General features: G+C 45.1%; 3 protein-coding genes across 4 annotated transcripts in view; all 3 read right to left on the bottom strand.

Moving 5' to 3' along the window:
- mtus2a (microtubule associated tumor suppressor candidate 2a) overlaps positions 1 to 1,135 on the bottom strand; it is a 49,044-nt gene extending 47,909 nt beyond the window's left edge. The window contains 1 exon segment of the mRNA XM_027016128.2: positions 1,049 to 1,135. The gene's annotated coding sequence lies outside the window, so the exon portion shown is untranslated.
- Positions 1,136 to 1,295: 160 nt separating this feature from the next.
- On the bottom strand, positions 1,296 to 17,398 carry slc7a1a (solute carrier family 7 member 1a). 2 transcript variants are annotated; one of them, XM_027016135.2, is made up of 12 exons: positions 17,243 to 17,398; positions 11,219 to 11,651; positions 10,795 to 10,953; positions 10,358 to 10,529; positions 9,919 to 10,055; positions 7,946 to 8,168; positions 6,170 to 6,306; positions 4,903 to 5,005; positions 4,238 to 4,443; positions 3,780 to 3,931; positions 3,551 to 3,659; positions 1,296 to 3,239 (listed from the first exon to the last, which is right to left on the bottom strand). In XM_027016135.2, exons 2-12 carry the CDS (start codon positions 11,586 to 11,588, stop codon positions 3,049 to 3,051), a joined length of 1,959 nt encoding a protein of 652 aa, XP_026871936.2. In that variant the 5' UTR covers positions 11,589 to 11,651; positions 17,243 to 17,398; the 3' UTR covers positions 1,296 to 3,048. The 2 variants fall into 2 exon arrangements, with proteins under 2 accessions (XP_026871936.2, XP_026871937.2); XM_027016136.2 differs by having other exon boundaries at positions 9,919 to 10,052.
- Positions 17,399 to 17,500: 102 nt separating this feature from the next.
- On the bottom strand, positions 17,501 to 26,335 carry paxbp1 (PAX3 and PAX7 binding protein 1). The gene is made up of 18 exons (XM_027016134.2): positions 25,904 to 26,335; positions 25,470 to 25,595; positions 25,188 to 25,373; positions 24,875 to 25,093; positions 24,432 to 24,532; positions 24,063 to 24,283; positions 23,198 to 23,387; positions 22,278 to 22,401; positions 21,504 to 21,606; positions 21,252 to 21,367; positions 20,656 to 20,855; positions 20,269 to 20,416; positions 20,056 to 20,177; positions 19,783 to 19,859; positions 19,587 to 19,653; positions 19,229 to 19,375; positions 18,953 to 19,107; positions 17,501 to 18,630 (listed from the first exon to the last, which is right to left on the bottom strand). Exons 1-18 carry the CDS (start codon positions 26,199 to 26,201, stop codon positions 18,513 to 18,515), a joined length of 2,718 nt encoding a protein of 905 aa, XP_026871935.2. The 5' UTR covers positions 26,202 to 26,335; the 3' UTR covers positions 17,501 to 18,512.
- Between the last annotated feature and the right edge of the window lie 518 nt (positions 26,336 to 26,853).

The following is a 26,853-nucleotide window of genomic DNA, read 5'->3' as shown; positions in this document are numbered from 1 at the left end:
ACCCTGACAGCCACTGCAATGTGGATCCCACTAACTGGCAGCTGGATCAGAGGTTGAGCACAGAACGAAGCCCTTTAATCTCTCACGATCGTTAGATCATTAGTAACTCATGTGGCAATTATTTTCTTTGCAACCTTTCCTTCTTCTCCTCTCTCCAGCCTCTCTGGGCATTTGCTTCTCTCACATGTCAATCAAAGACCCCTGGGACAAACTGCTCAGGGGTTGGTGTTCTGCAATAGTCCTGAAGTTCAGCTAGACCTGGGTACCAGGGAAGTGAACAGCATTTTTAACAGTTGTTTAAAAAGGTTCATGAAAAAAACAAACAAACAGTGAAATAGTTAGAGTGTTTCACTGAACTTGTTCACACTCACCTTTGTTAAGGAGCACTTAGGTTTGAATGCACCTGAGATGCGTTTCAAAGGGCTAAGTCCCACATAGACAGTTCAATAAAAGACTGAGCAGAATACCTATGCATCTTTGTCGGACTGAAGTGTCGCCGTGTTTCTCAGCCTCTTAAGTGCAAATATACCGACAGCAAACAACTATATGACGACGGTTTATTGAACTTTATCAGTCAATCAGAGCTGATTTATTGTGAAGCCAGTCTAAACAGAAAACCATGCACACTGGATCGCGAACATCAAAAACGACAAGAGGAAGCTTGACACACCTGAACGCCTCTTATGGATGCACGAACATTTTCCAGTCTGCTAGTCAACTTTCACAGGACACACCGGAACGGCGATATGTTTGACATTTTATTGTTAATTTATGCACATCGGTTTTCAACATCAACAAAAGTTGAAACAGCGGTGGAACGCATCTCTTTGTCTGACCGTCCGCTTGACCGTATCTGCTGTACTGTCCAGTCCGTGTGTTTCTTGGGTGAAACAAAGAATTCCAGCATGCCTGCGTACATACGCATTTCATCAATGTGCCCCGCCAAAGCAAGCTTGTGAATACGCTTTACTTACTGATATCCGTCTAATTGTTGTATCTGTAACAACGCGCCAAATTTATCTGCTGTGATCAGTAACTGAGCACTTACCTTTAAAAATCTCGGCGTCCTATAAAGCCTCTTCTCTCCTGCCCGGTCCGGAGCGAGGGTTGCCATGAAGCATCCTTTCAATGCCCAGCCACCTTCTCTCCTCCAAGGTGTTCGCAGGCCAAGGAGCCCGCTCAGGTGTGTCGACAGCACCCCCCAGCGGTCGAAGAACAAACAACCGGGGAACAGGAGGTAACACCCATCCTGGACAGTAGCTCAATATAACGTGATAAAGAAAAACGGACAGGTAGAATATCACAAAAAGCTCTTTATTTACAGCATCACGAAAAAAAAAGAAAAAAATACCTTATTTGAAGATATAGCACAAGACGTGTTTTTTAACCAATTAAGGATTTTACACGAAATATACAAAATACATTAGAAAAGGTCCAAAAACAAAGCCAGTTAATTGCAATGACGAAGCGACATATCGTAAACATCACATTACAATGGGGGCTAAAAGACATACATTCTCAGTTTTCTGCAAAACTATTTTTGAACATCTCAAAAATAATGTAAGATCTAAAGTTCAATCAGAGATCTAAAGAGATATGGGGGAATAAAATGGTGTGAAAATACCTTCGTATTAGGAAGCTTGAATGACGCAAATTCCGTTACTAGCTGTTTAAAAGCACGTGTTGAAAATGTCTGAAGACAAAACAGCAGTCATTTTTTTTCCCGCTGATTTATCTATAAACATTTAGCAAAAGACTCAAATGTCTGTATCAATATTTCAATTTTGGCTATTTAAAAAGCATAATTTGAAATGCACAATAAATTACCGCAAAGAATATAAACAAATATAATGTACATAATATTGATAGTGTACACTTCGTTATCTACTCCTAACGGCCTGATTAAAGCTTATGTCAGAAACGTTATTTATGCAGTCTTACAGTATTGTACACACGGGCATGGTCTTTATTATTTGTTCACATAATTGAAATAAGAGACGGTATCTCATTTGTAGGTAAGGTTAAAACTGGAGAAATACTCATTGAAGTAATCGCCTTATTTTGTACAAACCATTCGATTTTGCACGACAAAAATCTCACTGCACACAAGGGCAGATATTGGTTAAAGAAATTACGTGAATGTCTTCAAATATTCTTCATTCAGGTAAGCAATATCTGAAACAATATTAAATCAGTTTGTACATTTGGAAAACGTCTATTACCTACACATGACCTACAAAGTTTTAGTCCGATAAACAACTCTCGTCCAATGCTCTCAATCCAAGACTGACTATAATATAGTAAGCCTGAAAAGCAATGTAAGGCAAAGTATATGAGAAGGAAAAAGTACCCAAAACTATAACTGGAACTCTCGGGATACAGAAAGGAAAATAAACATTCAGTGTTTTCTTTACCACTCCACAAGATGGCAGTGGTGAACAAAGACGGCAAGAATATCCCAAGTGCAAGGTGTAAAAAATCTGGTTACAGCCAGTTTCACCATAAGTTTTACAAGATTGGTGCAGTCCTAAACAGATTACTGGAAATACTAAAACAAGAAACAATGCAAGCCAGGCACGGTGTTGGCTTTTTTAAACACACTACACTGGTAAATAGTAAGGAAGGATCCCTGATTCTCTTTTTTTTGTCTCCAACATGGACTGCTCTGATAAGACAGTGGTGAATGCAGGTGATGAAACAGCTATAGGAACACAAATGAGATTCGTCTTGTCTCGCAATGATAAACAGCACTTCTATGAGTCTGACATTAAAGCACTCCTAATCTCCTGTCAGAGAAATGTTCTTTGACCGTTTTGGTTTCTAAGTTATTCAAAGCTGGGTACAAATTCCTGAGTTGTCAGAATTCCAGAGGCAACTCACTAGCCAAAGAAGATTCCCTAGCTAGGCTTCCAGATTTCCTCAGAAGGAAGTAAAACAGCTAATCAGCCACATTACAGCGTCTCGTCACTCTAAGTGCAATAATAGTTTGGGCTCTCTGGCGGCCCCTACTGTCACGGATCAGAGATACGGTCATGCAGGTGCTCTGCTTCAGAACATTCCATCGTCTTCCCTCCTGTCCTCAAGTTTGGTGCAGAGAAAGGCCTCTTTCTCTGGTGACGTGGAATCCCCGTCGCGGGTGCAGGTCGATTTACACGTGTCGGACTCCTCGTCGGGGATAGAGTGAACCAGAGCACCTTCGGAGCTGTGCCATATGCCATAGCCAAAATAGATAGCAAAGCCTGAGGCACAGAGAGTGATGTTGGAATGAGGTCACTGCCAAACACAACCAAGTCACAGTAACTGGCTCTTTGAAACACTGCGGAAGGTTCCACATGTAATGCTTACCAGCTTCACCTACTTCCTTTACATATAATTAAGGTTTTTTTTTTTGCACTGGGTTCAGCATACATACAGTATATCAATCACAAAAGGGGGAAATACATTATATTTGAAATATATGGCCAAACAACCCCCCACCCCCCAAATGTATCTGCTTTGTCAATCTGAAGCGAAGAAACAAGTCTCCCTGTGTCTGGGTAGTGCCACGTACCGATGCACATCCACACAGCAAAGCGTGCCCAAGTCCCTTTGTCCAGCTGCATCATCAGATACACATTGACAAACATGCTAACCACGGGGACGAAGGGTAAAAGCGGCACCTGCAAGCAGAGGTTGAAGGTCACATCACAACAAAGAAGGCGAAACTATAAGACTACCCCAGTCAGATCTCTTCAACCGGGGTGGGGTGGGGGGGGGTTTAGCACTGGCCAGCCACCGACCTTGAATGAGAGTTTGCTTTTGTTCTCCGGCTGTCTCCAGATGATGAGGGTGAGAAGGAGGCACACTACGGCTATCATGCTCAGGGTGGAGATGCTCCAGATGGCTCGGCCCCCGAGCACCGCCAAAATGCAGAAAGCCAGGATCAAGAAGCCTGCAGCCAACACACAGTTGTGCGAAAAGCTGTCAACGGTGTGAAATTTTGCGTGAGCTGTTTGTTAAGGAAGGTCAGATCACATTTTCATTTGGAAAACTTCACAATTTTATTCTCAAAACTCTATGGGGGTATGACGACAAAATCGCCCGGCCGTGCGGACAGTGATTGATCTTTTGATAGGAACAAAAGCTCCGGACGCACACGTCTACTGGAAACCTATTAGCCACGCAATACCATTCCGATAATGCCAGGCCTGGAAATAGAAGCAGAGAGCAGCGTCAGCATTCATCCTTCACGCCGTACCGAGCAGGCTTGCGCAGATGTTGACGACAGAGCCGGACAGGCCGGATGGTTCCGGGTTATCAGGGAAGAGCAGTGTTTTGAAGCTGAAGCGCTCCTCCATGCCGGGCAGAATGCCCGTACTGGCCTCGCTGAATGAGTCCCGCAGCTCCAGTTCCTCCTGCATGTTGGCCATGTGGTACGATGGAGCGGGACTGTCCCGCTGATACCTGAAACCCCAACACGTCCACTGTGAGGCGCTACAACCCCTACCGAGATTGTGGCACTTTAAGGAGGATAAATGGAAGAAATTTCTAGGTATGTCTTGCACTGCTAATAGTAATAGTTATGTTTATATATCATAACAGTATTAGTGATAGTCTTTTATTACTTAGGGATGAATAAAGCATTACATTTGACTAGGGACTAAGAAACTGCACTGTCCAAGTATAATTTTGCAAAAGTCGCAAATCATTTGACTTTCAGATTAAAAAGACACCAATAAATTGCAGTCGATAATTTTTTGATCCTGTTCTGCGTGGCGGTGGTGAAACAATGTTGGCCTAAAGCATGACCTTTTAAAAATCCTCAACCATAGCAGCTCACGTAGGTGCCTGGGTTCCTTTTGCACTCCAAGGCGGAGCAGTATGTATTGCTAGCACAGGGCGTGTGCATGGGAGCAGACTCACCTGAGCACCAGTACACAAGCAGCGACCAGGGTGTACGCCAGGAGTGTGCCAATAGACATCAGATCCACCAGATCCTTTAGGTCAAACAGCAAAGCCATAATGGCTGCAAGGATGCAAGCACAGGAAGGATAGCCCAAGGTACACCCAAAACACACACATTGCTTAGTACAGAGGAAGGAACATGCACACGGCACATGCATGTATCTATGCATCTTTTATAATACAGACAGCTCAAGAGATTTTATAATTCTTTGGGTAAAATAGAGTAAAATTATTTCTTCTTACATTTTACAAGGTTGTACAAGTCAGAAAATTGTTTTCTATAATGAATAAATTACATTTCTTCCGACTCAAACTAGTATGGTGTTTCTGGATAAACACAGAAACCTATAAATAGCATTCCATGTCCCCAAGTGTCACCGGCAACATTTTCAAGAGTACATATCATCATGAATGTCTATAGTAAATTGCCCTTATGAGGTTCCAAGGATTAGAAAAGCAAATAAAATTAGGCAAAAGTCTGTGATTGAACCTGCCCTTATGTTTCCTTTTGTCTGTAATATCATGGAACACCAGTTTCCATGCTGCACAGCAGTGTTCAAGGAACTGTTAACTTACAGCATAAAGATGTGTGCAAAATTTAGAACTGAACAGAAATAGCATGAAACAGTAATACACTAATATATAACACAAGCACTAATGTATATTATTTGGAGTAAGTCATGAAGGAACCCCAGCATCTCATCTGGTCCTCAACTAGGTAAAAGAAAATACAGACTTATTCTTATTTAACAAACAATTTGCACACCACTTTACAGTGCCATACCTTTTTTTAAAACAAATGTTTTAATCAGTTAAGGTTGTTGATGGAAAATGTATGTTAAAGCTTTATTGGCAGTAACCGCAACCAAACCCTTTCTGTAGTAGTTAATCAGTCCTGTGCTGGAAAAGGGGTCACTGTATAAGGAGGAAAGTTAAAACGATTCTACACTCCTCTGACTGACAGGGGCCTTAAAAAGTATTAGAGCATTAGGTACATTTTGTTTGTTGGGCACCCCCAGGTCTAAAACCCTGTTTTGGGGTCAATATATGGCACTATAGCATAACAATCATGACTCAAGATCATTTCAATAATGGTTCATAATGTATTTCACAGTTGTGAAGCCTGAGGGATCTGTTTGCGATGTAAACTGGCAGGCATTTATCTTTGCCACTACAAGTAAAAGAGCAGGTTTCCCACGCTTCCTGTGGCACCCTCCGCTCTTACCGGACATGACCCCAGCGACCACCGTGGCAACGACTGGCGTCTTCCTCTCGCTCACGTTGGCCAGAAAAGAGAAGAGGAGACCGTCCCGGGCCATGGCAAATACGATACGTGGGAGAGGGAACATGGAACCCAGGAGACTGGGTGTGGAAAAATGGGACGAGGAGAGATTGGGAGGGAGGGAGGGAGGGAGGGAGGGGGGGGAAGCAGGGACGGAAATGTACATCATGGTAGACAAAAGAAAAAAAAGAAAGGGGAGGAAGGAAAAAAAAACAAAACCATTTGCAAACCTGCCTTTAGGTGGTTTAAAAGTTTCTGACCCCCCCAAAAAGGGAAAACAAACAGTTGACAGACTCCCAGCACCAGCTACACACACACCTAAGTACTGCATGCACAGTGACGGTCAGAGCACAGCGGTGTCACTGTGCTGAATGACTCAAACCCAAGGCCAGTATATGTTAGTAGTATTAAGAACCTTTCTCACCTGCTATAAGGCCTGATGTTAGAGTAGCGGGTAAGGGGGATTTTGTTTTCGGGCTTATTTCGGCCATGTATTTGAAGAGCAGCCCGTCGTCCGCCATTGCCCACAAGACCCGGGGTGTTGGGAACATGGCGCCAATCAGGCTAGCATGAGAGATGAAGGGGGAGAAACAGGGCCGTGCCATGCAAGTCAAAGAGTGACAAACTGCAATTACTGTTCTATGGCAAAGTGCATTCACAGTCAGTGATGAAACCCAATCAGCAAGTGGCACCGCTGCTGGTTTCATCAGTGTAGAAGTACGGACCCATACATACACCATTAACTGCAGAAATGCCACAGACAACCCCCACCCCCAACGTAACATACCAAATAAAAGTGATTAGACTATCCAGGAAAGAAATACATAAAACAGTTACGAAACACAAGGCTGGTTCTATCTCGTGTTTCTCAATCTTTGAGGAGCTGTAAGACTTTATAAAACGACCACAATTACTCAGTAAAACCTGCTTTTAAAAGATCCAATGCCAGTTTTGAAAGTTTGAACACAGAAATGAGGGACTGTGCCTTCATGCAACAGTAATGTTAATGGTTAATGTAAACATGGGCAGACAAATGTTGAATTGTAGCTCGATGCATTTCATAGAACTGTACAAGAGACTGATTTAGAGAAATTCCATACATTGCCCTAACCTAAAATAAATAAGCAGAAATACTTAACAGTCCTGTCTCTACAGTGCTCCCTAAATACTGGAATGAAGTGAGAACAGACCTGTGATTGGCTGCCTCAGTGTATGGCAACATTACCACACTTGGCACTGAACTGCATTCACTTACATAACTAAGAAATACGATTTATGTCTCGACACTCCCTGCCATATTTCACTGCATATTTTTAGAAATGGTCTCATATGTTCAACCTAGGACAAATATATACATATGCAGCACCATGCACGCATGCAGAGACAACAGGGCCCGATCCCAAATCACTTCCTTCTGTCCTCCGCTGGCTCCACCCACCAAGCAGATCGGAGGCAGGGCTTCTTTTTAGCAGGAAGACCGCACCAAATACGACATACGCAAAGCCCTTCTGCAGCACACAGCTAAACCCACAGAGGGCAAGTGTCACCATAAAATACCCTGAGGCAGATCAGGATTTTTGGAAGGAATGACAGTACGATCCAAAGAGAAAGGGACAGGGTTGAGAAAAGGGGAGGAGCGGGCGGTGCCGAAACCGAGCCCTGCATTTGCCGCCGCGTCCGCGGAACGTCCGGCGCGGTCCGTCGGGCTTTGGTGCTTACCTGGTAGAGAGGGCGCAGAGGGAGCCCACAGCCACCGCGTAGGTGGCCCCCTCCCAGCCCACATACGTAAAGGCCACGGGCAGCGGGCTGTTCTTGTCCAGCATGTAGTACGGCATCATCATGGTGAGGGCGGCCGACACGCCGAAGTAGGCCACGAAGCAAATGAGGAGGGAGGAGACGATTCCGATGGGAATGGCCCTCTGGGGATTCTTCACCTCCTCACCTAGGAGATATTTAAGTGACCTACGTGCAAAAACTGAAATGCCCTTACTGGCGTAGCAGGGTCATAAAATAAATAAACGAGGCAACGAGTTTAGTGTAATTTAGTATAGGGGTTATGTATGGTTTAGCCAAAGCGCACACATAAGTACAGAATCTGGCGTTCTCTTCTGGTTCGTGAAGGCGCCAGTCTGGGGCATAAATCAGCTTGTTTATTTTGAGCCAATGGGTAGCTGCCACACCTGCTGCTAATACTGGACAATCTTTCCAAAGCAATCAGAGCTCAAACATCCCATTATAGGATTCGCTCACTAAGGCTCACAGGGAGATTACAATTTCCTTGTAAGAGAACAGTAGAGGGAAAAGTGACCATTTTATGGGAATAGTTGGAGAGTTCAGAATCTATTTATTTAGTTATTAAACAAATTTCACAAAATCCAACACTATTTACAACCATTAAAACTTGGAACTCTGCTCATGCCTTACACAGTGACAAAGAGCTGGCGTTATAGGTCATCACTCGTGAACCCATTGAGCTTGTGAGACAGTAAAGAAATCTGCTACCTCAAGTCAAAATGTTAGTTTGGTATTTATCTCTGTCTATTGAACTTGCGTCAAAACTGCTCTTTCTGGAGGCATTAATTCCCACCCAACACAGCCCGGTTTCACTAATTCAGTTGGCCTTGTGTGTTAAAAGAGAAAAGCTCCCACATAAAATCACTGATATAGCGAACAGCTGTGGACACAGAAGCCTTTCATGGATACACTTGGGATCCAGCAGAACTTTATAATGAATACACCATTATTCATTTTATACCTCTCTTAACCAAGATCTCTGTTTTTCCACTCTTGTTAATATTGTGTTATTTCTTCGGACGTACAACATAATCCTGCTCAACCTATTTTTTAATTTTAATCATTTATTTTTATTTTACTAGGCGGTCCCACTGATATTAAAAAGAATATCTTTTCAACAGAGACTTGGCCAGGCTACCAGCTGTACAGACTGACAACATATACCACATCATTATGGGAAATCCCAAATCTTTAATGAAGATCAAAGTGAGAAGATGGTCACCATGAATTTGACTACAAATACAAACAAGTAGTAAAAAACATCATAACCTTTGACACGACTTAGAATGACTTTATCCTGAGTCTAATCTGTGTGTGTGTGTGTGTGTGTATTCTGCCACCTGGTCTGTAGTATGACCTTGTTCACTCTATCTGGCGTGAGCCGGGGATACCTGTATACTCGAGCCGAAACCACAAAGCACAAGTGAAAGGCAAAATGCTTTCAGAAAAGGGAGTTGTGGGTGGGTGGGGGGTTATGGGGCTGTCCTAAATATGCCAGGGCTCTCTGGGGAGAAAGACATGCCCAGGCAACCGTAAAACCACTTCCACCAATCAGAAGGTGGAAAACGTAGGGGTGTAAACATTGAAGGCTGTGACATAGGGGTGGGAGGGGGGAGCAGAAATCACTAAAGAACATGTCAGGTGGAGTCAGTTCCAATCGGGCCATAACCTTCACGCGTCCCTCGAGCAATGGTTGGAAGGGCAGAGACCAGCACAGCCAGAGCGTAAACATTTACCGTGGAGCCCACCAGCAACATTTCAACAGAGACTGAAAAACCTCTCTGGTGTAATAAAACATCACCCCAGCAGCTCACGCCAGTGCCTCAGACATCCCCTTTGGCTTAACTCCGCTCAACTGCGCCCCCCTCACACGTGCTGCTCGCCGCCAATGCGCTCACCTGTTGTGGCAATGCAGTCGAAGCCCACAAAGGCGTAGAAGCAGGTGGCGGCCCCAGACAGGACGCCACTGAAGCCGAAAGGCATGAAGCCGCCCTCCCCCAGGCTCTCCGGCAATACCTCAGTCTCCGACGTGCTGCTTAGGAAGGGGAACACAGAACATGTCAAATGTAGCTTTGTCACATAAGCAGAATTCCTGTCATATGTTTGGAATTCTTAAAACTAAGGTCCGTATTAGAGAATACTTAACGCATAATTGTTTGTGACAGAAAGTTTTACAACACTGCGGTTACATCGGCGGACAAGCCGACTCCGTAGCCTAGCACAGAGACCCTTCACTCAGTGATACAGCACTGAAGCTAGTGGCGAACCTTTAGGAGGCGCAGAATGCGAAGGAGCTCGATACATGTGGGGGAGTGGGGGTGCACGTTGGCTGCTCACTTGAAACCCGAGGAGTTGGTTCTGTTGAGCACCTCCGCGGGGATCAGATGCCAGTTCTTGAGCGTGCCTTTGACCAGGCCCGAGACCACCATGAACAGCAGTACCAGGACGTTAATGCACGTGAACACCTTGTTCACCACGGCTGACTCCTTCACCCCAAAGGCCAGCAGGCCTGCGACGGCAAAAGCCAGTTGGAAAATACCGCAGATCCGTCCACGTCACAACGGCAACACACGCGTTAACTGTTTCCAGTTACACCTGTTTATTGTCAGCAGTGAAATGGCATTCATAACATTGTTGTTTGTGTAATCCAACACGTGTTCTACAGCTTTTAATCAGAACTAGGGCAAAAAAAATGAGGGCAACGGAATTCCAGGAATTACTTTCCCAGCGTACCCGAACAATCTGTTTGAGGGCAGAGGAGCCCATGGCAGTACCTGTGAGGCTCACGATGATGGCCACGGCGAACACGTCAGGGTATTCGGCCAGCACGCCCGGCGCATCCATGCTCATATACTGCCGACAGAACTGCTCGATGTGTCTGCCGATCAGCTCATCGAAAGTGGCGCTCCAGGCCCGAGCCACACTGGATGTGCCTTTGAGCAGAACCAAGGAATGAGAGAACAGAGAACACCGTGACCTTATCATCGGAACGGCTCACATCATAACATGCTTTATTTTTAAAGAGAGACAATAGTGACTGTGAAACATAAATCAGAAAGTAGGCTTAATAAACACAACCAAAAGTGGAATGTTCTATGAAGCATTAGCTCAAATTCAGTCATCATTTTGTATACGCTTAATTTAAGAATTCATGGACTTTGATACTGTAATACCCTCAGCACCTGTGTTGGGTCTTACCAATGATGTAGGAGAGGATCAGATTCCAGCCAGTGATGAAGGCCCAGAGCTCACCCACCGTCACATAACTGTAGAGGTATGCTGAGCCCGTTTTGGGCACCCGTGCGCCGAATTCGGCGTAGCACAGACCGGCCAGCACTGAGGCCAGCGCAGCGATGAGGAAGGAGAGCACAATGGCAGGCCCGGCATTCTGCCGTGCCACTGCCCCAGCGAGAACATAGACGCCCGCCCCGAGCGTGCTGCCCACGCCCAGTGCCACCAGGTCAAAGGTGTTGAGGCAGCGGGCCAGGCGGGAGTCTTCCGCACTGCAGTCCACCACCTTCACGCGCAACAGCTGCTTCCCAAAGCCCAGGAGCTTCTGCAAAACCATGGCTCGTCCGACCTAGTTTGCTCCAGTCCGATCCAATCTGCTCTCTTCCCTCAAAAGCGGAGTCTGTGTAGGGGAGCAGTAGAAAATGAACAATAGAAGACACTATATGGAATTTTACTACTTAGGCTGACCACGAAATGACCTTACTGTGTTAACTAAGTATGTATATGAGGACGGGTCCCACTTTTGAGTCTTGGTTCCTCTCAAGGTTTCTTTCTCATGTTTTAGGGAGTTTTTCTTTGCCAGTGTCACCCCTGGCTTGCTAACTGAGGGCTTGGAATTGGACATTTGTGACATCAGTTGTAAAAAGTGCTATCTAAATAAATTTGACTTGACTTGACTGATTGTGAAAATCACTTGTTTTGATCATCAGCTTATCTGGAATATGATGCTTTGGCAATTTTTTCTCTCCCAATCACGATACACTTGCATCCACTACGGGGCTGAAACAAAATGAACATTTTGTCTTTCAGGCTCTAGAGGATGACCTGATAGCAGAAAGCGGCTGGGCAGTGAATTACGGCTCTGCAAGAATCGCTTCTCACCAGAGCGATTCCATTTACACAAGACAGCAGGAGAAAGCACTAATGGAACAGCAAGGAGCACTGAGCCAGACGTTTGGTCGGTGGAGAGGAAGACTGCAGAAAACGCAGAGCCAGCTGGAATAAGTCACCACCAAACTCTTGCTGACTACATTACCCGCTGCACACAAAGGCTGTCTACACGCTTGATTGCCTTGAGCTTCGAGTGTTGCACTTTTTCCTGCAGTATTGGGCAATGTGGAAAGATCCATTACATGGGACAACTCGCCGAGGCGGGAGGCCCACAGAGGCTAGTCCATCTTTATCTGAGGCACTCACTATTCCACATAACGGCATGTTATATAACCAAGATAGGCCCAGAGGCATGGGTGTGCTGCATGTACCGAATGACACAGTGAGAGGCACAGAAAAGGTATTTCGAGTGATTATATTGAATGATTTACAGTTCCATTTAACAAGCTAAATGGATAACATAATAATTAAGAAAATTAATACAGAAACACAGCACATCATTGGGGAGAGGATTTCAAAAAATACTTGTTGGGAGTCAGATCCACACAACAATAACTTTTCTTTCTTTATTCCATCATAATAAATACAAGATTAACAAATATTTATGACCACATAATTTTGTAACAGCTGTCCCTTGGTCCACGTCTGAAACTGCTTACAACATGCCGTAACCTCAATTCCACTATTGCAGAGTTGATGACCTTCATGGTTTTCTTCTGAGGGCCAATAAATCCTATTTGTCCCTTCACATGTAAAAAAACACCACAATAGAGAACTCATGGGATGAAAATAGGTCAGAAGTGTCAATGATATGCACAAGAAGGAGCTCTGTCCCTTTAAGAGACATCATGTTAATCACAGTCTTTGATCCAGATTTCCATACTTTTGTGGGGCTTAATGCCGGAAGTACCAAACTGAAATGAGATTGGAGTTATAATTCAGTAAATCCCACCATCTTCTCACTTAGACCATCGTCAGCGACAACAGTTTTTGTTCAAATTAAAGTTCCTGGACAGGTTTGCGCTGCTGGTTCAAATAGGCATTCCCACACCTGCAGCAAAATGCAAATCTCATACCTAGGCCCAACTGCAGCCATCTGAAGTAATGGCACTCATGATTCTACCATAACAGTGATTTTACAAGAGCAATCATTCGTGTCATGAAAACTGTGCTTTACTGTCAGTTACAGTACTGGCAGAAAATTCATGAAGTACATCAAACAAAGGACTGTTCTGTGCATAAGGGCCGACAGACTCAAGATCCCCAGTAGAGGAATACAGAATCGAGGCGCACACAGAGGTTACAGTAGCTTGGGCATTACCTGCTGGAAGGGGGGCTGGCTAGCCTATCACTGGAGCCCTGACTATACACACCTCCCTCTGACGCCCACTGCCTACCTACAAATAGAACATTGGCACATCACATGGCCAAAGTATTCCAGGCAGACTATGTATGTGTGCCCATGTGCTAGGAAAGACACATTAAACCTGTCTGTTATCATCTGAAAACCCTTCTGAGAAACAAATGCTTGTGGAAGTTGCAAATGCCACGTGTCCGCACTGTCCACCTGGATGGCACACAGCTGTTGGACTCCACACCCATTCAGAAATCACCAGGGCATGCCCAAAACAGAGCCACATGTCTTCAGGAATGTTTTCATTTTCTGTGCATCTTTAATGGAGTCACTGGCTTTGTGTCACGTAAGGTGAAGAGGGCCAATCACAGGCCAGCACTCCTACACACCTACACACATCAGACCTCCAGAGTACAAAACACCACATGACATTCTGCTGAGGGGATTTGATGGGGCTGTGTGTGGCATCTATGTGTGGAGAGCATGGAAAGACATCAGGAATCTAAATCTATTCAGATCTGGTCCAGCTGCGTGGGGTAACAGGATTGTGTAGGGTGGAGCATGCACATGCATCTGGCACCTCTCTCGGCCAGGGCAACCTGTGCACCTAAAACTAATGCGCACACAGAGTCTGGCTAAATTAGGCAGGTGGGAAGAGTAGGGGTGTGGAGCTCTCCCCACCAATCACAGTCGTTCTGTTCTGTTCTGTTCTGTTCTGTTATGGTGTTTGACAGCCATCACATGATAGCGAGGTTTTGCTTGGATCACTTTGAAGAATTCCAAACATACATATAAAATCTTAACTATTCTCACGGTTTTGCCCCGAAATTGTAAATCAATCAATCAATCAATCAATCAATCATTCTCAATAATTAAAGTAGGACGTATTAAACAGTAACACAATAAACTTGTTGCATTATCAGGAAAAAGGGGGTGTGCCATTTAAAGGTGATGCTCTTTTTTTCCCCCCAAAGACTTCTGAATCCTGGGTGTCTGTCCACGGCCCTGTGACTCGTAACTTTAGCTCAGAGCACACCTCACAACATAACAAACTGTTTGAATTTTGAAATATATTCCACACAGCAGCACCCCTTTTCTCTTGCATGGCTCTACAGAATGTTCACCCTTAGATTTTTAGCAGCACCTTTACACGAACACGCCTTGCACATCGCAGTTTTATGAAATTGGCAGAGGGTTAGAGAGCTCTTATTAATATTAAAAAGTGATCCAAAATACACAAAAAAGTGATCCAAACCAACACGGTTTGGCCAGGATCTGCCGTAAATAGCATGGAGCATCGGCTGTGCGCATCCATGAGCCCTGCTAGCTTTGCGCTTGAGACCTTTGTTGACCTTTCCACCATGGGATCCACACACCCCAACTGTCTCATTACATGATGCAAGCATCTCTGCCGCACAGAAGACACATGATTAATCGCAGGCTCGATGCATAGCAGTGTGTGTGCTTAGGCCCATTTTATAATATACAAACTGTGAACTAAATCATACAAACAAAACAATGAAACGTGCCCAGACCAGAACAGCTATGGTGAGGTCAGGTCCATCTGAATGTCCAGATCCCAATAAGACTACAGCCAACAGGCAGCGATGTCGCCTACACCAGACTCCAGGTCAGGTCCCCGACACGCTTCCAATGAGGAATGTCAGACTAGCTGAGTAACCTTCAGGGTGACATTAACACACACTGACTTGTACAGTGACTTTAAGAGCATGTTGTGGCTTGTTTCTGGAAAGCTGCTTTGAGTAATGAAAATGTACTATTACTCACCACCAGTGAAAGTATTAACAGGGGCACATAATGGACGAAGTGCTGAATGTTTTCATGAACAACATCTTAACACATTAGTCAGCCTGTCAGCACTAGAAGACTTCCTGAACTGCGGTTGTGAAGGAAAATGGGCTTTATTACACAGTAAAGAAACAATCAACTGTGGATTTATATATTTGAACAAATTAATGTGGGGATAAGCAAAGTATGCTTTTCTACAAAAACATATCTTGCCACTGGTTTACATAATTAAAAACCAGTACTTCTGCTTACACAGTAGGGTCTCATAGCACCAGTGCATGTAGTTCAATCCTCAACACTGGAACTTCATGAATAGCCAGTCAACAATATCAGTCAAGGAGAAGTATAAGTGAAATACCACAGAAATACTGAGATTCCCTAAAACTACCACAGAAATACTGAGATTCCCTAAAACAACTCCAAAATCAAGAGGATATCTGCAAAGTATGTTCTGCTCTTGCAGACATGAATTAAGTTAGATTAGATCCCAAACTAAAAAGTTCAGTCTAGACCCATGTGGTGCATCATATAAACACAAATGATCTCAGCTCTGCCATACTTTTGGGAAGTAAAGGATCTTGAAAAGGCTGGTTTCTGTCATACGCCCCCAAGTTTCAGTGCTGACATCATATTTCTGACAAATATAGGCAGAAATCATACAACTATACATTTTAAAGTTCATACATATTTTAAGTACGATAACAGCCTTAATGATAAATAAATATCTACTTAATATTTAATTGCTGTCATTTAAAAACCATTTCTGATACAATAAATCTAAAAACAGATTTGAATTCCACCTAAAAGTGATATAAGGTCCATCTTTTTTAGTTTATGGGACAAAAAAAGGTAACATTTTGCCTTAAGTAAACGCACAAACTACCTATGTGTACTGTTAGATGTACAAAGGAAAATGATTAGGTAATTTGTGAGCATCTTGCGTGCAACATCAGAGTAAAACAAATTATTGAAAAAAAGCATGAAAGAAGAAGAAGAAGAAGAGTAAATAAAGAAATACATTTGTTAATGCTGAAATAGCAATGCCCTCGCCACCATAGACTACAAGCCAGTGCTTTTGTTTGTGGGCAAAACGAGGTAAAAGGACAGGAAAACTCAGACTGGATGTAGTACTGGTAGTCGTGAATGGGTAGTATATATGAGGGAAAGGTGCTCAGGTCAATGAATCACACAACTACAATAATATTTAGACAGACAACAACAAAACCGCCTCGGTGCAGCAAGCACACGCACTACGCAGTGTTTACAACATTAAAGCAGAATTTTCTGCTTTAAATTACAGTGAATTATAACGTGCATGGATGATGTAATCGCGCACAAGACAAAATTGGTTTATTCTTAGTCGTTGTAATTACAAATGTGTTTCAATACAATTCTGTGCTCATTTTCTGTTCTAGCTATAGCTTGATAACTTCTTCATACTGAACGGCTTACCCATTATAGATAAGGATATAAGCCAAATGAGCGAGCGAGCTAACTATAGCCTCTTCAGCGACCGTCCTGGTGTCAACAGTCAGCCAAAATATCTTAACATTATTCAACTTCTGTAATTAAAAACAATCCCCAACTTGATGCATATGTTTTATCACTTAGTAAAGCAAAGCGCGAACAAAACAGCTAGATAAATGCAATGTATTTTTTGTCCCTGCAGGTCCACTTGGTAGGGTTTAAGGGGAGACCCCGTACAACCGCCAGTCTCTGGTTTCACTACACTACTTTAGCACAAGTGTTAAAATGGACCCGGCCACCATATGGAAGACTTGCATGCCAAACTACTGGAACTATGCGCTAACTGCAGAGTATCGCTTATGCATTTATTTTCACAAAATGATAATAATGAAAACACACACACAAAGTTTTAAAGTTGGGTACCCTTCAGAGGTCTTCAGAACTGCAACATGGTTTAACAGAAGTCTTACCCTGAAGCTAACTGAAAGTTGATTTCTTTTCCAGTCTAGAGATGCTTTGCGTATCGTGGTTTTCTACCCTTGCCAGGCTCCGTGAGTAGTGTGTGATTTAAACGAGTCGTGTCGGGTTGCGGCTACATCGCTTTTTAAGGAGCGCAAACCACGAACTCCGCCCGAACGCCACCATTCGCTGGCGCGAAACTCCGGGCTCTTCCTCATACTAAATAAATACAGCCCCCGCGGTGAGAAATTAGACGGTAAATATACGGATAAGGTTTTTGTTTTAATTTCAACGGACACATCTAATCATAGATCAGGAGGCATTGGAAGATAATACAGAAATGAAAAAGTCCTTCTAAAGAACAGGAGTGTTTTGTAACTGTAAATTTAAAAAAATGTAAAAAAACTTTTTTGAATGTTACCACAACCAAATTTAAAACAATCACACAAACAATTCCACTAAATGCAATGTGTTTGGATTCAGCTGAAGCTTCCACTGTGACACTTTTATTCAGGTTAATAAAACACAATGTGGGTCAAAACGTCAAATAAAAACGCACACCTGTTATTGTAAACAGGCAGTCATGTCCGTTTAAGACGTATGACAAGTAATAGAAGCAAGTGCTATTTCTGCAGACAGGCAGGGACAATTTATACTTCGACAGATGGAGTCTACACTTCAATGATGTTTAAAAAGCTGTTGCAGTCACTGACCACTAAAATATTAAACTGTGTGTCATTTAAATGGAAGAAATCTCCACAACGGCGCTGCAAGGAGGGAAGGAAATGCGCCAGAGCTGCAGACAAAATGAGCTCTGCGGTGAACAAATGCATTTCGAACAAAGCTTTTAAAAGATCTCTTAAAGACACCATTGGAACCCACCATCAAATCAGAATGAGTTTCTTCACAGTGAACCAGCCTTCTGGAATGGTACCCTGCTGAGATCTTAGTACAAATCACTCCAAACGTGCCCTCTTGTGCGCGGTTTCTCAGATTAAGATCTATGCAATTTCCCTCCAGAATTTGTGCAGCTCCCAGTTTGGCAATCCACTGTAAACAATCCATTGCCGGTTACAGTCCAACACCACCATAATCGCAACCCAATGGAGATTTTACATCTGTACATAAATTTGAAAACCAGGGCACCTCAGAAGGGGAGTATAAAAAAAAGAAAGAAAGAAAACTAGCTGATCAACATGTACAATATCCACAATATATACAGAGTGCACCAGACAGAGTTAGAGATGCGCTTCCGAGTCCTGGCTGCCCAGATGTCGTCTCTCATTTACTCTCCAGGAGCGTTTTAATGTCTTTAATTCCATGCTCTGATGCAACGTCAATCACGTGATCAAGAGCGTTAAGGCGGCCCAGGAGTTTCACCACCTCCTTGATGTGTTCCCTGCATAGGAGACAGCAAGCATAGGGTCGTCAGGCCTATGGCTCTCGGGGTCACCTTCAGGACACACACCAAACATTCACGGAATGGTCCAGGTCACCAAAATAAATGTCCAGAGTTCGCCAATGTTGCGATTCTAACATTGATTTACTTTTAAAACATAACAGTTCTATAACGTGATGCTTGTTCGCAATCCACCAACCATCAAACGGGCATTTTGTAACGTGGTGCACGTCAGATCTGAGTTACTTCAGGACAGCAGTGTAACCACAGCCTAAGAATCGCAGACTAAACGAGTTGAGGTATGGGTCAAAATAATTGATACCTGGCATTCCTTTTGTCGATGTCAGAAGCTGCCAGACTGCTGCGGTACAGGGAGGCAGCCAAGTGCTTCATGAATCGACAAAGATTTTCCAGCTGCGGCAAGGTCTGCTGACCCTTGAGACTGCTGAACCAGTGCACAGGGAAGCACTCCACCACCTGAGGGCAGCAGCAAGCACACATCCTTTTAGGAACTGGATTCAGCTCAACTACGGTCACCAGCAGCTAGAATGTCACAGTAGTGTCCGAGCAGGGTCTACTGCATGCATGAGGCTCATACCCTTCGGCACTTCTCCACGCTGTCCTCTCCGACATCAGCCGTCTGGAGCACGGACAGGATGTAGCGATTCAGCGTACTGTCAACGGCGAGCTCCTTCAGAGCACCCTGAGACAGGATGCCATCCCACTGCAGGATGTTCCCCAACAACTGCACAGAGGGAAAACAAAAAAAAAAAGGGGGGGGGGGGGAATTCTGGGTTCAGTCAAAAACTCTGTGGCACATCTACGAGAGGGTATGTTCAACGTATAGATGCAAAGGTAAATGGACACATTATGGTGCAAGGCAGAAGATAAAGGGAATGACATCAAATGCAGCTATAACGCATCGATGAGAGCTAAACTGTGTGGATTCCCCTTACCTTCACACAAGACCAGAACTGCCTCTGGGAAAACAGATATGGGCCAGAGTTCTTGTTTTCCATGATGCTGAAGGGAAGCAAATTTATGTAAAAATAAGTTAATTAATTAAATCAAATCTGTTTAAGACCTGTAAGCACATCAGAGTCAAATTCTTTTGAAAAAAAAACCAGAAAACCATGGGTAGACAAGACATACTTTTTTGGAAACAGCGGCATGAACACGTCGTCATCCAGCGTGCGGCGTGTGCGCATGACGACGGTCCTCAGCAGTTCCTGCAAACCGGCAACACAAACTTTAGCATCTAATCACTTGCTGCACACATGGGCATTGTAGCATTTGGAATTTAATCAGATCCTGGTACAGCGCTGCGCTCGCGTTGGAGGTGTGTCTCAGACCTGCTAAACCAACAAACACACTCCCGATAACGACAGGCATCATGAGCGGCTGGCTGCGAAGCTGCGCCCTCACCTGCATGTTGCGGTTTTCCCCATGCAGCACGGTGGGGTAGCCCTTTATGAGACGACGCATGAAGGCCACCAGCCTGTTCGTATCGCTCTGCGACAGGGGGTCCCACACTTGTTCCGCCAGCACTGCGGAGAAACGCACGCTGCCGTCAGGGGGAGAAGGCGGGGCTCAGCCTGCCTCGATTGCAGCTCAATCCTGCAGTGTGACCCAACTGACCTGCGAGCTTGGGGAGGATCACCCGCTCGACGATGGCGGGCAGCAGGCCAGCGTCTATGTCCTCGGGGTGCTCACTGCTCTCCTCCTCGTAACCGTAGAATAGCAGTGACTCGAACCACAGCATGTACTCAAAGTTTGGGCAGTCCTCCTAGAGATGGCACACCACACTGTGATCTCCTGCCTCTGACATTCCATTCATTAAACACACCACAGACTCACTAATCGACCCCACTGATTTACAGCTCCCAACACAACTGCACCAAGCAAATCAGGACCCCTGAATATCTAGTAGAGGTGTACTGAAAGCCAAGTTGGCTCAAAACTGTGGACTGTCTGGTGGATCTGTGCATCTCGGCTGAAAGGTGGTACAGTAAAAGAGTCTTGTACCTCCAGAGGGGACCAGGGGATGAGTTGCAGCCGGATCAGAGGATTGAAGAGTTTGGGCAGGCAAAGGCCAATGTAAGCGTCTCGGTAACACGTAAAGTAAAGCTTCCTCCACACCTCAAACCGCGACTTGATGCAGTCTAAGGAATGGAAATCCTCCACAACGTCTTCAAACACCTTTTTCGATTCTTTTAAAATGCGATCTGGTAGGGGGAGGAGCAAGTGGAAAGAAGACATTTGGGAGGTAGTACGAGGAATAGAAGCAGCTGTCACCAAGGCACCCAGGGCGTTTCAGACATCTATGATGCATCAAGTACACAACATCTGCTGATTGTTGACTGGGGAGCTACAAACAACTGGGAACCTCTTTCTCTAGGCTGTAGTTTAGTATTCCAAAGGAAAAAAAAAAAGGTTTCTCATTTTTATTGGATTTCCCATAAACGGATGTTTTTAATTCACAAACATTCAATTTAAAATATTCAGACTTCAGAAAAGGATAACTGTACTACTGAAGCTAAAACACTCAAAACATGAATCAAAACCTTTCAATAGACAGAACACTTCAGCTGCAACAAGAAAGTCCACTTGCACACAGTCACCTCTCTCTAGGTTGAAGCTAGTTATATCTGTGGAGGTTTCCTCGTCATCGCTGGACAGTCCCTCCTTGTGCTCCACTCTCTTCCCACTCTGCTCTCGAGCCTGTCTGCGGCGGGCCCTGCAATGTAACGAAACACACACTCACACACACGCTCGAACCTGCCATTCTACGAAGCGTGACGGTCATTCAGGCTAACATACGCCCTAAGAAGTCTAAGGGTGAGCGGTTTTGGAAGGGTCCCAGGGCACTTTACCTGCGGGCTTCTCGTTCTGCTACCCTCCTCTGCCTGCTAAGCTCCTGATAGGCCGCGCGATCTCGGCCGAAGGGGTCCAGATTAGGGGCCATGACAGCTTTACCTGCAGACAGACAGGAACTGCGTCAGTGTTCCGGCTCGAACGAGCTCTCCATCATAACAACAGCGCCCTGAATGAACTAGAGGCTTAGCACTGAGCTAAACACAATCTTCATTATGATTATGAATTATTATAACGCACAGGTATAACAATGTCCCATTTATGAGGTCACGTCTTTATAATGATAAATGTCAACAACTAAAACATCGCACATTATCTTTAAAATGTCTGGAGATGGTGTTCATGCACTTATGTAATCTGTATTAGTGGGGAAGTTAATTCCACTGACTGATTCATACTTACTGATGTCGCACCTTAGCAACGATTCAGATATGACAGTGTCACACTGGTTCAGTGATTTTTCACAAAAGAACTGAATACATTCTGATTTTAGAACATAGTGGTCAGTCTCTCTTATTCACACACGCACAAGGGGCAAACCAGTAACTGTGCCCGTTATTGAGTTGTAGAGGGTAGATGAGTTAAGCCATCCTCCCCGCTAAAAGAAGCACATGTTTATCTGTGCCAGGAGGCTGACTGCAACAGTACAGCAAGTCCAGACTACAGCAGCCAGGACTGTCTGGGGGCACTATTGCATGAAAGGGGAGGTGAGGGGTTAAAAAAAATAATGAGGCCATTCAAATAAATAATAAAAACCTTCAAGATGGACTGACTTGAAAGGCTTGAAAACTCCGCCGATTCATCTTTAATATCATCCTGTCTTCTCTGGACGCGCCGCACCGCCCGTTGCCTTAGTAACTGGTGCATGGCAGCCTCCAGCTCCAGAACCGCCGACACCTGAAAGATACGATGTGTTCTGTGACGGGTGCTTCCAAATGAAGCGTGGGAGAGTGAGCGAGAGAGAGAGAGAGAGAGAGAGAGAGAGAGAGAGAGAGCGCACGAGAGAGAGAGAGAGAGAGAGAGAGAGAGAGAGAGAGAGAGAGAGAGAGAGAGGTGGTGGATCTTGGCCTCAGTGCGTTCTGCTGGGGCACAAAAAAGCACAACTATAGTCAGCTCATCATTTAACCTGATCAAATAGGCTTCTTAACTTGTATCTGGTTTTGTAAGTAAAAACTGGCCGATGAACATTTTGATGACAGACAACCTGCCATCTGAATGCATTTATGGCTGTAGATTGCCCCAGCAAAGGCACGAGTTGCCAAAAACGGGTCCTGAGGTGCCCTCTTTATAGCTGGAACTAAAGATATGCCATTAAAAGCATGTTACAAGCTAGCCCGCTGTGGGAAGAGGGGTCTTCACTGCACCACGGTCTAATTCGCTGCAGTAAAGGAAATGCAGGTTACCATCACACTGGCAAAGAACATGGGCAGTTCAAGGGTTAGCTAAACGACAGCACTGGTTTAAATTCACAACTCCTCTATGAAAGTCAACTCTTAGACACTTTGCTTTAGTTACTCAAACATGATATTTCAGAGTAACTACATGAACAGAAATAAAACTTCCTAAATACTCCCAGAGCTAAAAATCCCACCAAAAGGCAAACAAACGTTACATCAGCAGCACATCAAATCAAAAACCAGCAGTCACGCCAACGCAGTGAAAAGAATGGTGGCCGTTTGGAGTTTTTTCTTACCTTTTCACTGAAACACTCAAGCAAGTCTCGGACATACCCTCGCATTTCTTGCAAGAATTTGTACTGCTCGGCGGTATGCAGGGAGGAGTCCTCCAGGCTGGTGATGCTCCTGGTGGATTCCTGCAGCTCCTGCTGGATCTGCTCGTAGCGCCGGGCGCTGGCATCACGGCCCTGGCGCATAGAGCTCAGCCTGGCACACAGGAGAGGCCCATCAGCACCCGCCCACGGGAGCAGCCCCAGACGCGCCTGTGCTGCTGCTGCTTACGTTCTTCCAACAAGTCTCTGTTGGGTGTATCTGACCCTGCTCCAGTAGATCTGCCCGCTGGACAGGTCTGGCTCCAAATCCTGGTCTAATGCAGCGGCCTCAAATGGTTGGATGTGCATGAAGACCTTGCTAAGTTTGGTGTGTGCGTGTGTTATACAAGTGTTTGAACTACCATGTGCAGGCTTGCAGTATTTCAGGAGCAGGGTTGGGCATGACTGGTCTAAATAAAGACTGCTGTGAGAAGACTCTAGCACTGAGCTGACAGACGTGGTAGAAACGTAGAGGCGTTATGAATAAGAACAGCTCCGACACCAAATCTATTGTCCCACTAAATGAAGAACTATCGGGGAGGAAGCCCCAGAAATGCAGAGAGCACGATCCATTTTGAATCTGACAACAAGAATAACTAGAATTAACCTCCATCCCATCAGAACTCGAAGTCTACACTGCATCACGTGAACGACAGGCTCAACAATGTGCATCAATGGCAGTCTTAAAGCACAAAAGCATTCAGCACATCAGGGACATGCCACCATCCCTCAGCAAGGGTGCCTGTGCCAGGGGTGGGTGGGGGGTGGGAGAGTGCCACTCGGAGCCTACCTGTCCGTGAGCCGTTTCTTTACCAGAGCCGTAGTGATAGGCGTAAGGCTGGTGCTGGGGACCGGGTGGGTCACTGAGCTCTCGGCCTTCACCGGCCTGCCCTCGCCGTCTGCCCCCACCGGGGCATATGCATAAGGCATACCATAGGATGCGCCATATGGCTGGGCCTCATAGCCACCTTGGTAGTACGTGTTTGCGTCCTCTGGCTGATTGGTTTGGACCTATGGACAAAGAAATGGAGATTACGCAGTCAGGTTAATTGCTGTGAGGACCGTAGGGGATCGAAGCTACAGAATGTTATCCTACCCAAGTGGACGTTCATTTGTGAAAACGGTGTCACTGGATGGAAGAGAAAGGAGGTGAGCTCACCTGAGGAATGCTAATGCCCTTCCTGATCTGCTCCTGCTCCCAACGACTGACTTCTTCATCCTGGCCAGTATCCAAAGCCTCATCATCACTGCCCTCGATGCCTGCATTTACACATGCATGCATGCACGCACGCACACACACACACACACACACACACACACCCACACACACACACACACACCCAATCCTTAACACTCTATATTCACAAATGACCAATCTCTTCAACCACTTATTCTCATGTCTACATTATTTTTGTTTGTGATGGAGCTACCCAAAGCAAGACAGTAGTCCTCAAGTCAAAGACCAAACCACACATGCACGCTGATTGAATACAGTTAAGCAAAGATTTGATAGGCTCAATGCACCAGCACATCCTCTCACTGACCCATCACAGCAGCCAACACATTCAATCTATCTGCGACCGCATTACCGCACGCGCTCACCGATCTCCTCAGCTATCTTCTGCCGCTGGCTCTTCTGCCGGACGCCGCTGAAGACGATCCTCTTCTCATCTTCGTCATCGCTGCCGCCCTGCTCGTCTTCCCGGACGAGGCGCTTGTTCTGCGCCTCCGTCTCCACCAGGGGGGTGTCCCCACCGAGCTCGCGAGCCATCTGCCGGCGCTTGCGGGCAGCATGGATGAAAGCTGCATCTGGAATCTCGCCTGGAGGAAGGGTGGAGGGGAGCGCTGTCAAATGCCTACAGACTGAGAGCGAAGTCCGCCTGCCCTTGTTGCAGAATTGCGCAAGCAAACAGACCTGGCCTGAGGGAACTGAGAGCAGACAGCGTCTGGGTGAAGGCCCCTCCGCCGCTCGACTTGGCTTCGCCGTCTTCCTCCTGTTCATCGATGCTGTCCACCTCCATCTCAACCTCACCCTGCTCGCTACTGCCTCTGCTGTCCACCACCTCGTCTTTGCCGGCCACACCAGACAGGGTAGGCCTTCCTAAAGACAGGAGGACAAAGCACACTCTAGTACTGTAACGCGCGATTTCGACGAGCACATCGAACCAAGCGAGACAATTTTCCTGGCGTGGCACACCGTCGACACGTGAACTCGTATCCTGCACGACATAGCTGGTCTTTTCCTCTCGGTATTCCTTCTTGAGCTGCTTAACGATCTTCTTACTATGGTTGGACTTCTTCACTCTGAAAACTTCAGAGTCCTCTGGAATAAGAAAGCAAAAGTTTCACTGAACAGAAATGACACAGAACGAAACATCTGCCTGCTGTACATCTAAAAGAAACAATAACCAACAACTGTTGGTAAGCGCACTGGATAAAACATAAGATCATATTAATAGCAAGGAATTGGTAAACAACAATCGTACACTCAGCAAAACTACCTAGAAACCTTCTGCTTGTCAAAACAGACACGATAAGTTGAATAACGCCCATGTAAGATCTAAGATACCAGACGCTGGCTGGCCTGCTAGGTGGCTTATTCGGCTAAGCTAACGCTAGCACGCAGTCTACCTTCGTCGTCGTTGAAACTGAGCAGGCTAGCCTTGGGCTCTTCTCGGCCCTCCTTCTTCTTTTTCCTCTCTTTGGGGGGCTTGGCGAGGCCAGGCTGAAGACCGTTCCCATGATTGCTGAGCACGCTGGCTCCGAGGCCAGGAGCAGCATCGGCGCCGGACACGTCCGGATCTTCCAGTCCAGGCCCGCATGGCTGCGGCTGCGGCTGCTGCTGCTGCTGATTTTGAACCTCTTCCTTTTCTTCGTCATCAGAATCATTTCGTCGTCTAAAATTGCATCTTTTTGCTTTCTTAAACATTGCGATTCGGCCACAAACACAACGAAGTAAGACGCAAACTAATGTAGACGGTTTTTACTAAGCGCCAAAGACGAGTCAAACATTCCCCGTAAGTCTACCATTTTCCCGTTTGCTGGAGCGCCGCTTCTTCTTCTTCTTCGTCGTCGTCACCGGGTTGCGAATCATTGGGGAGCTGCTGCCATCTGGCGAAAAGTATAGGAGCATATTCCGGGCTTTTTAATTTTTAATTTTTGATTACTTTGAAAATGCTAATTAGATTGTGTATTTACAATTGTATTTCCACGTGAATGTGCATTTTTTAAAACATTCAAATTCAAATGAAATGTTCATTTACTTTTTTGTGTACAATGACCGTCAGAGTTAAAAAGCAAAGTCCTTTTGACATTTCATTTTCATTGTCTTAATGGTATGGCTCTGATGTATTAAAAAATAAAATAGTCTTCCATTAGCAGTTGCATTTCCTGACCACTGGGGTCCAGCTCTTTGAAAATGCAAAAATGCAAATGAAAATACATTTTGCATTTGAATTTGAATTATGTCTTAAAATAAGGCACACTCATGTGAGAAATGCAATACTAAATACACCATTAATTAGTGTTTTTAAACTTAAATTTGAAGGTGAATATTTCAGAATGCACTGCCATATTCTGGA

The sequence above is a fragment of the Electrophorus electricus genome, chromosome 17 (genome assembly GCF_013358815.1).
Source record: "Electrophorus electricus isolate fEleEle1 chromosome 17, fEleEle1.pri, whole genome shotgun sequence".
Lineage (NCBI taxonomy): Eukaryota > Metazoa > Chordata > Actinopteri > Gymnotiformes > Gymnotidae > Electrophorus > Electrophorus electricus.
This window is presented reverse-complemented; position numbering and strand designations above follow the sequence as displayed.

Excerpts from the sequence above, each read along its gene's own strand:
- paxbp1 (XM_027016134.2), bottom strand. The coding sequence starts at position 26,201 with ATGTTTAAGAAAGCAAAAAGATGCAATTTTAGACGACGAAATGATTCT. Across the intron at positions 20,178-20,268 it reads GATCCTCCCCAAGCTCGCAG|TGCTGGCGGAACAAGTGTGG; the intron begins GTCAGTTGGGTC and ends GTTTCTCCGCAG. Across the intron at positions 18,631-18,952 it reads ATCGACAAAAGGAATGCCAG|GGAACACATCAAGGAGGTGG; the intron begins GTATCAATTATT and ends TCTCCTATGCAG.
- slc7a1a (XM_027016135.2), bottom strand. The coding sequence starts at position 11,588 with ATGGTTTTGCAGAAGCTCCTGGGCTTTGGGAAGCAGCTGTTGCGCGTG. Across the intron at positions 5,006-6,169 it reads GGTCGCTGGGGTCATGTCCG|CCATTATGGCTTTGCTGTTT; the intron begins GTAAGAGCGGAG and ends GCATCCTTGCAG. Across the intron at positions 3,660-3,779 it reads AAAGCAAACTCTCATTCAAG|GTGCCGCTTTTACCCTTCGT; the intron begins GTCGGTGGCTGG and ends CTCTGCTTGCAG.